The sequence below is a fragment of the Pygoscelis adeliae genome, unplaced genomic scaffold (assembly GCF_000699105.1).
Source record: "Pygoscelis adeliae isolate BGI_AS28 unplaced genomic scaffold, ASM69910v1 Scaffold350, whole genome shotgun sequence".
Taxonomy (NCBI): Eukaryota; Metazoa; Chordata; class Aves; order Sphenisciformes; family Spheniscidae; genus Pygoscelis; species Pygoscelis adeliae.
In genome coordinates, this window is record NW_008823889.1 from 688,379 (window position 1) to 696,836 (window position 8,458).

Here is an 8,458-nt window from a genome sequence, read left to right on the forward strand (position 1 = left end):
GCAGCTATGTAGCAACTGTTTTTCTATATGCCAGGCAGTTTTACCACTTTATTAGAAAGAGACTGAGATTTCCAGGTAGATTTTTAAATTTTATTTTTCCCTAAGAAAAGAGACAGTAAATACCATATGTCTTATTTGCAGTAATGGCTGCCACAAGTTCTTCTTTTGAGAAGATTCGGAAATAAGACAAAAATAACCAAGAAAACCCCTACCCCAAGCTAAAGAATCCCAACTAATAACATTGAAAAAGAAACTGATAATATTGATCCTTTGTGTACTGATAGTTAAACTTCAAAAATCAATGGAGAGGGAAGCTTAACTGGCCTTTCTGTAGTATCAGAATGGAAAGCTAAATCCCAAATGTAGAATTTTTACAGCTACAAATATAGGGGACAATTTTCAGACAATGTTAAAATTACTGCTTAATTCCCTTTCCTTCAGGAGAAAGCTTCTATGAGGTGCACTTGGAAAGGAATCCCTGAGTGTAGTAGATATACTTCTTTGCGAACCAAGAAGTAGCTTTTCAGAGTGGTATGAGGAAGGAGTGAGACCAGCTTGATCAGCGAGGACCCCAGTTCTGCCATCACTTCTGCCTTGAGTAACTTTAAACATTTGTCCTGTTTGTTGAGGCAAATTCATCTCAAAAGATAAAGCTATTCCTGCACACAAGTGATTTAGCAAATCAGCAACTATACAAATATTACTCTGGCAGTGGTCTCCCGAGTGTTTGTAGAAAAAAATATTAGGCCTTGGTCCTCTAAGGTACCTAGGTGAGAAATCCACATTGCTAAATATCTCTGAGGATCTGAGTGCCCAGAATGAGTGCCTGGTATTTTTAATTAAGTAAGACTTTAGGGGCCTGGCTGTGCTTCTAGCCACATTCTTATTTCCTCCTTGTTTACTTTTAGCCATTCAATGTTGTTCTTCACCTGCTCAATTGACTGACTCCTGGGTAATTCTCCTGCCCCAGCATTAGGATATTTCTCAAAGAAATTTTCCATCTGGAAAAGAGAGAGAAACAGTAAGTAACACTGCTATTGGGCAAGTGGCTTTTTACAGGGACCTGGTCAAGGGCAGTTTTGGCTGGGAGAGATATTTAAGCTCAGGCTAGTAGCACTGGAGTACTTTTACAGTAACTCATACTGCTTTACACATTTAGAGGATAAAAAATCAAGTTTCCTGGCCAGTAGATTGTTAAATATATTGACTTAAAACCAAGAGAAGTGCTGTCACCATACCTGCCAAAGCTGGAGCTCAGTGTTGAAGGATTGGGTAATAGTTATTATCCGACCAAGGTTTCTGTCATTGATAGTGAATCTAGAAAAACAATTTAATATATGATGTTTGATGCAAAACTGTTAAAAAAGAAAAGGCACAAGTAATTATATGAAGCTTAGACTTTGAACTGTGCCACAATAAAACAGATGCACTCATGTTTCAGCACTTTTGGAAATACTTGAAAAATGATACTCCTATACAATATCTGTGCTGTTCTCGAATATGTTTACTAATGGAGTGATCTCTTCTGGGGGATTTTTTTTTTAATTAATGACTTATTGTCTCATGCTGGAAATTAGGTGCATTGCTGTTCAGCAATACAAATGCTGTCCAGTTCACAGCTCTAGGCTTGCAGGTATGCTTTGCTTCTGTGCCCTCACCAAGTGCTTAGAAAGGAGAAGGAAGGAGAGAGAAGTCACTCAAATAGGGAGGAGCAAACCTAAAAGGTTTGCTATTACTTCCACTGCTCGTCTGTACATCTGCTGCCTGCGGCTACCATTAGAAGGAATTAAAAAAAATTCTATACACTGTCTTCTTGTTATGAAATCAATAGAAAGAGTGGAGACATGACTGACTAGTTTTCATGCAATAACCGTATTTCTATGGCCTTGGTAGAAAGTTCTATACTTTTTAATCACCATTTATTGGTAGCAATCATTTAGGGAAAGGATGGGTTTCAAGTTAGCAGCAAAGTACTTTTTCACAGCAGGTGGATATAATTGCGATGAGTTCATTAGCATACCTGTCAGCTAAGTACTGCCAGTTAAGTCGTATCCAGTCCCAGGCCATTGTTTTCCCATAGGCGTTATATGAGATGTATTTTAGGACTGTGAACACATCTTGGCTTTTGATGAAGCTGCTGTTGTAAATATATTTCAGATACCTAAGGGAAATGCCATAAGAATCAATGAGAGCCTTTCATGAAAGACCATGGAAAGCAAATAATAAGTTAACAATTTTGGTGTAGACTTAACTGATGATGATGAGAAATAATGCAATAATAATATCGATATTTCTCAAGTATTTGCCACCACAGTCTACAGCCCATTTCCAAGCAGGAATATTATTTTTGTCTACAGCATTTTAAAGGTGAAGTACACTGATCTAAAACATAAGTATCTGTTGATAACTGTGTCAAGAGATAGTTGTATTGAAAGAAATCTAAGCAGTTAGGCATCTCTTTAGAAAGTAAGTAGGGTTTATGTCTCTAAGTTACTTGAAAATAGCCCAAACCCATTATTATTCCTGTATTTTAATCAAGTAGTGAAAACAAGATTGGATCAATCAGTAGGCCAGCCTGTTTGGTTAGCCAAGCACCAAAAAAGTAGTAGTCCAAGCTATAAAGATCTTATAGGGACCATGAGTACACACGCAGGTGTCTTGCTCACACTGAAATCTGTGCCTTGTGTTCCAAAACTCTTATCCACACAAAATGAAAATTCATTTGGGCATAGCATGCCTGCAAGTGCTGCAGTTATACTTCCAGTTACAGCAAAAATAGTTTTGACTGACAGAGTGGAGGGATCCCTCAGCACACACGTTTGCAGGGAGATGAGTAGCGTGGTCATGGCTTCACAGCAGCAGCTGCAGAAGAACACCCTTAAGCTGTTGTGTGCTGAGATTAAGGATTGTCTTCTTTTTTCCTATATGTAAGGGACAATTTTCTCAATCTGTTTGCTCTTTTCCTCTTCCTTGTTATTTTAATAGTAAATTAAGAGACAAGTTCTCCCTGCTTTAGGGGGGGATTTTTTATTTTCTGCAAACAGAGGCTGATCTAGCTAATTAATTCATGTCTTAATCATGTCAGTGATTAGTTATTGAATGACTTTAGATTATGGCTGTTGTGGTCACAAGAATTTAGGAATACAGCTGCCTCCTATCACTATTTTAATTACTTTAACTCTTATTCCTGAACCTCCTATACTTCCTTGTTTCATCTTGTTTAAACCTGGAGCTCTTCCAGGCAGAGACTGCTCTATCTTATGATGTTTAGATAGGGCTCCAGCAAAGTGGTGAATGTCCCTGGTGAAGACGTTTGCCTGCATCTCTGCTACATGATACAACTACATGCAAAGTTATCAGATAAGCTTAAAGGAGCTAGTGTGTCTGTGCAAAGCGGCAGCCTGGGGAGATGCTCGCCCAGTCTGACAGCTGGACCAGCCTGGGGCAGTATCCAGACTCCCCATTACTGCCATGGTGGCATGAATATATCATTTTTGGTTCTAGCTCAAGTACCTCTGCACAGCACTTCAAGGAGCATTGCAACTTCACACAGATGCCTTCATAGGACTGTTAGTAACAATTGTTCAAGGTTGGTTGCCTAATTTTGGCTATTTAGAAGGTAGACATTCAGTCTAAGCAAACTCCCTCTGTAGCCAATGGAGAGTGACTGGCAACACCCAAAAGCAAATCTTCCCATTGATTTTAAGCCCCTTTCCTGGTCTGGGATTAACAGTGCTCTGGAGGTCCTGCCTCCCGTCACTGATTATAGAGGAAACATAGAAGACTAATTTTCTCCTGATGCTTAACTATCAGGCAGCTAGAATTACACAGGGTGAAGGCACCGTTGGAAGAGCTGAAGGCTGTTGACTGTGTGCAGAAACTACCATGTGTTCAACATCTTTCCACTAAAGGAGCAAGGCTTTTTTTTCTACTATAGTACAATCTCAGAGCGGGGGTGTTAGATAACTGGTCTTGAAAATCTGTTGCATTCTTCATGCTGTAATCTGACAAAAGTGACAGCACAGGAGAGAGGTGAGGGGAATGAGCAAATGGTGACCAGTTGCTTCTGTAGGAGAGAAAAATCTTTGTGTGTTTAAACAACCTGTCCAAAAGGGTGATGTTCTTCACTGATGCCAGGCCATACAGCAGCTTTTCTTTTTCTTGCGCTAATGAAGTTTCTTGGTATTTCTTGAACATGTAATTCCACGATGACTCATTGCCTGAGTTCTGCATTCCATAGCGATATACCAGGAGTCGGAGATTTGCAGGAATACTAAAATAAAGAAACAGTACTTGAATATTCTTCCCCCTTTCCTGCTTGAGATCTGTGACCAAGTCACATGCTGTGTTCTTCACCAGGCATGAAAGCCGTGAGCACTCACGTTTTCCCTTGTAGCCATTGCTCGAATAGTTGAGAAGCGTTGTTCAAAGATTCTGTGTCATCCATACTGCAGGCAAAGTCTAGAACAGACGCGCGAAGAAGCCTGTAAAAGAGAGGGAGAGATATTTTCCTACTGCTTAGCATTTTTGAATCCATCAGTAATACGAGAAGGAAAAAAAGAAAGATTGTTCAACCTCTTCAAATGGTCTCCAGAATCATTCCAGTGCAGTTGATCCACAATGGGTTTTACCAGGTAGCGAAAATATTCCTGAGGTAGAAAAAGGGAGTTGGTTACTTGTGTAGATTTCTTTAAATAATAATATATTTGTGTTCATAGTTTATTCTCCTTCATTTTTCCCAGAACTAGCATTTCTTAAACAAAAAGTAACACAAACACGCACATGCATAATCTTTCAAGATCACCACAGCATGCCAAGTCTGAACGCTTGCAATACTGATGCGCAGATAGGACAAAGGCAACCTGTTTCTCTCCAGCCTTGTCTGTGCTCCCAAATGAAGGTTGGGGTACAGCAAGGACACACTGCCATAACTGTTTTCCAGAGATAATGCTGAGTTCAGGACATACTTATTTTAGTGACCGTTAAATCATGTTCAGCATGTTAGGTCAACTAACAAACCTGCTCACCGCCACATTGAGTTATAGCCATCCTTCATGCTGAGGACAGGTGTCAGAGATTTTGCTGCCCTATACATACTTCTTTACTGGATGCAGGACAGCACATTGACTAACAAATGTCTGTACTGTGACTTATGGTGATGGATTACAAGAATAATTAGGCATAATTTCTTTCCTCCAAGTGCATAGGCCTGAATTGAGAATCCAGGTAATTGAGAGATCAGTACTAAGCAGTTTTTGGCACTTTTTTTGAGAGTACAGTAAAAAAAAGCAAATACTGATAGCTCAGCAACATTAAACTTCAATATTATTGCTGTTACAGATCCTGAACTGTCAGATCCAGTGGTCCCATGCACGAATGCTTTTTTTTGCTTCATCACCTGAAACCGGGGATAGAGATTTGTATCATCTTCAAGCATGTTTGCGAGGTAAGTTACAGATGATATAACTCTATGCCAAGGTAAATAGTCTGTTTCATCTGTTAGATATTTTGTGAGCTCCAGGGGAACAGAGTAATTCACGAGTCCAGGTCTGTGGAAGGAGAAAACATAACTTCTGTTATTTTAATTAATTTGAAGAACTTGCTTCTTTAAAGATATTAGAACACTATTTACTTAGAAGGTATGAAATAATAAATTTTGGGAGGGGGAAAATGGTCTGGAATGTAACTTGGGAGGTGTTTTCCAAAAAGACCACTGAGGATCACTGTCGGTCAACGCCTAGCCACAGGACCTCTCACTGCCGTGAGGAGGCTGCTCACATTGTGCAGCAGCCCAGTGTGCCCAGAAGCGGGTAGCCCTCAACTGACTACATTAACTCCTGTCACACAAAAAGGAATTGCTAGCTCTGGAGACATCCTGGAAGGCAGAGGAGATTCAGACTTACAGGCTGTCACAGAAGGTCGCCTAAAGTTTATCTGTGTCAGCATGGTTGGATACAAGAGCTAGAAGTTTCCAAGCAAGTTTCTAAACAAGATAGCTGATGTGGTAGCTTCCTAATGCCACACAATGCATTGCAGGCATGCCTCTGACTTTCTGGACACCTAACTTCTTCTGGAGTGCTTCTATTATTGTTACTTACATGGCAAAAACACCCCTTTCTAAGACCTGTGCAATTAAAGCCCTCTTTTTTTCCACCGCTGAACTGAAGGGGAGCATTTCTCTTGACTGCATTGGTACTGCAAGTTGCCAATGAATACTTGAATTTGCCCCTTTTGGAGGACAACACAAGCCAATAAACAATTAAGACTTGTAACAAATTCAGAAATTTTCTTTCAACCACCTGAGTTGAGTTAATTCTAATTAATAGGCAATGGAAAGTGAAAAACTTGTGTTGAAATCTCTGCAGGGAATTAGTTTACCTTGCTAAAGAAAAGGCATCATCCAAAATCCCTGCACGGTCAGCAGGTGAAAAATCCTGTGTGAAAAGAGGAAAAGAGTGATCAAGAATATATAGGTTATTTGCAGAAAAAACAGCCTCTACAGACCTCTATAAGAGACCCACCAGACAGGTTAATGTTATGACACTCACTTTGTGGTTGCTGACCAGAAGAGTGCTTAACCTGGCCCAGTTTTGACTATCATAATTCACCCGATAGAATCCAATGTGGTCTGGATTAATGTTCACAAAAGTATTAGGAGGCGATGCTATTATAATTCCTGCAAAACAAACAAACAGTGATCTGTTTGTGCATCTTCTGTGACACAGAACTCACTGGAGATTCCTTGACTCCAAAAGTAATATTTGGTTTTAATGAATATCAAAATAAGATCCAAACCTTAATTTTATTTATTTATTTTTTAAACGGCTGTGAGTAAAGATGAGTTATTATAGACTTTAATGAATGCCAGCACTTGTCTTAGGGTAATGAATTGTGGTAATTACTTGCGCCAGCTAGTTTGTTAAATTTAAAATGGAGATCATTGTGATTAGGGTGAGGATGGGGAAAATTAGTGTCATTGCAAAAAGTAAAAAATTGCAAAGAAACAGTTCTTGCAAATATCTCTTTTAAAAGGTTTTTCACCCTCATGATTACTATTAGTTTTAAAGTTATATTTTATCCTCCGTTTGTTTAATTTTTCAGTTTATTTCAACTAACTTTTTAAGGGTTTTCTTCTCTGTACTCTTCTCTGATTCAATTTTTGTAGCTATAGATAAAGGAATTACAAAACAGGCTGAGACTTTACTTAAGCACTCATGTTTAAGGAATTTCCCATTTAAAATGAATCCTTGAAAAATGTTCCTTTCTCAGAAGCTTGGCCTGGTCCAGTTGGTGGTGCTAGTTATGAAAGTTTTCCTATTGCCCATTGAAACCAGTGGTCTTCAATCTGTGGTTTGCGGGTGGCTGGAGTTAAAAGCACTTTTCTGTTTGGACGACCCATACAAGGTATTTCAAAATGCATCTTTTCCCTAGAGTTGCTGTTTGCCCTACTAGCCAAGATTTTTATGGATGTAGAAATAAGCACCTCATCATGTCTTTGCAGGCTTTGTCAAGTTAATAGCCCCCTGCAGGCCACCGTAACATCATGTGGAAGTTAGAGAAGGAAAATTTCTGTGTGTTAATCTCTGATCGTATCATGACATAAGACTTTTTTGTTTGCTTTTGCATGGATATTAAAACCAACCAGGTAAAAAAAAAGCGCAGAACAAAAGATAAATTACATTTTAAATAGGTAATATTCAAACAACTACAAGAAGAGAAGAGCTGATGGTGATATTTCTGAAATTCCAACACGTGATGAAATTTAAAACATCAAAAAATCAGTAATGTTTTTCTTTTTTTTCCCCATTTTTTCCTCATTTTTGGCCACTAGAGTTGTAGAATAAGAAATTCAGATTTGACTGCATCATAGAACAATCATCAAAAATACCCATGTAGGTATTTCCTCATTCCTGAAATCAGCATTAGAAAACTTGTTTAATCATTTGTAGCTCTTTTTCTTAAACTGAACTCAGATTACCAGTTTACCATGCCACAGATGTGTTCATCAGCCTCCCACTTCACCTCTTTTCTTAGGCTTGACAAAGGGCATATCTAAGTCCCATTGATTTTAGTATGTCATAATTAAGAGTATGCTTAGATGCTTCCTTGAATAGGACTGGATTTAAACACATGCTTAAGTACTTCACTGAATTGGGCCTAAATTGACATAATGTGTATATAGGGGAAATAATCATCTTATTGCAGAAATGACTACTAACTTCAGCACAACCAAGCTGTGTGCTGGTTCCCGGATCTGAAAACTGAAAAGTATGAAAGTTAATTCTGTATTTTATTTCTTGTTAAGGACATTGAAAAGCTTTATCCATTCATTATTCTTAAAAGAGAAGGGGAAGATTACCTGCAGAATCTGACGTGTTGTAGAAAGTATAATTTGTTGAACTCCCAAGTCTCCATTTCACTGGTATACTCCATTTGTAACTGAACTTATTTAAAGGGA

The 8,458-nt window shown here is 38.7% G+C and overlaps 1 protein-coding gene across 1 annotated transcript in view; it reads right to left on the bottom strand.

Moving 5' to 3' along the window:
• Positions 1 to 722: 722 nt before the first annotated feature.
• ENPEP (glutamyl aminopeptidase (aminopeptidase A)) overlaps positions 723 to 8,458 on the bottom strand; it is a 37,030-nt gene continuing 29,294 nt past the window's right edge. Inside the window, exons 11-20 of the mRNA XM_009334833.1 lie at positions 8,360 to 8,439; positions 6,549 to 6,676; positions 6,379 to 6,434; positions 5,399 to 5,549; positions 4,576 to 4,649; positions 4,383 to 4,484; positions 4,103 to 4,273; positions 2,021 to 2,161; positions 1,239 to 1,317; positions 723 to 1,001 (exon numbers count right to left, since the gene is read on the bottom strand). Of these exons, the coding sequence (XP_009333108.1) occupies positions 852 to 1,001; positions 1,239 to 1,317; positions 2,021 to 2,161; positions 4,103 to 4,273; positions 4,383 to 4,484; positions 4,576 to 4,649; positions 5,399 to 5,549; positions 6,379 to 6,434; positions 6,549 to 6,676; positions 8,360 to 8,439 (1,132 nt within the window). The 3' untranslated portion in view covers positions 723 to 851. The remainder of the gene's footprint in view (positions 1,002 to 1,238; positions 1,318 to 2,020; positions 2,162 to 4,102; positions 4,274 to 4,382; positions 4,485 to 4,575; positions 4,650 to 5,398; positions 5,550 to 6,378; positions 6,435 to 6,548; positions 6,677 to 8,359; positions 8,440 to 8,458) is intronic.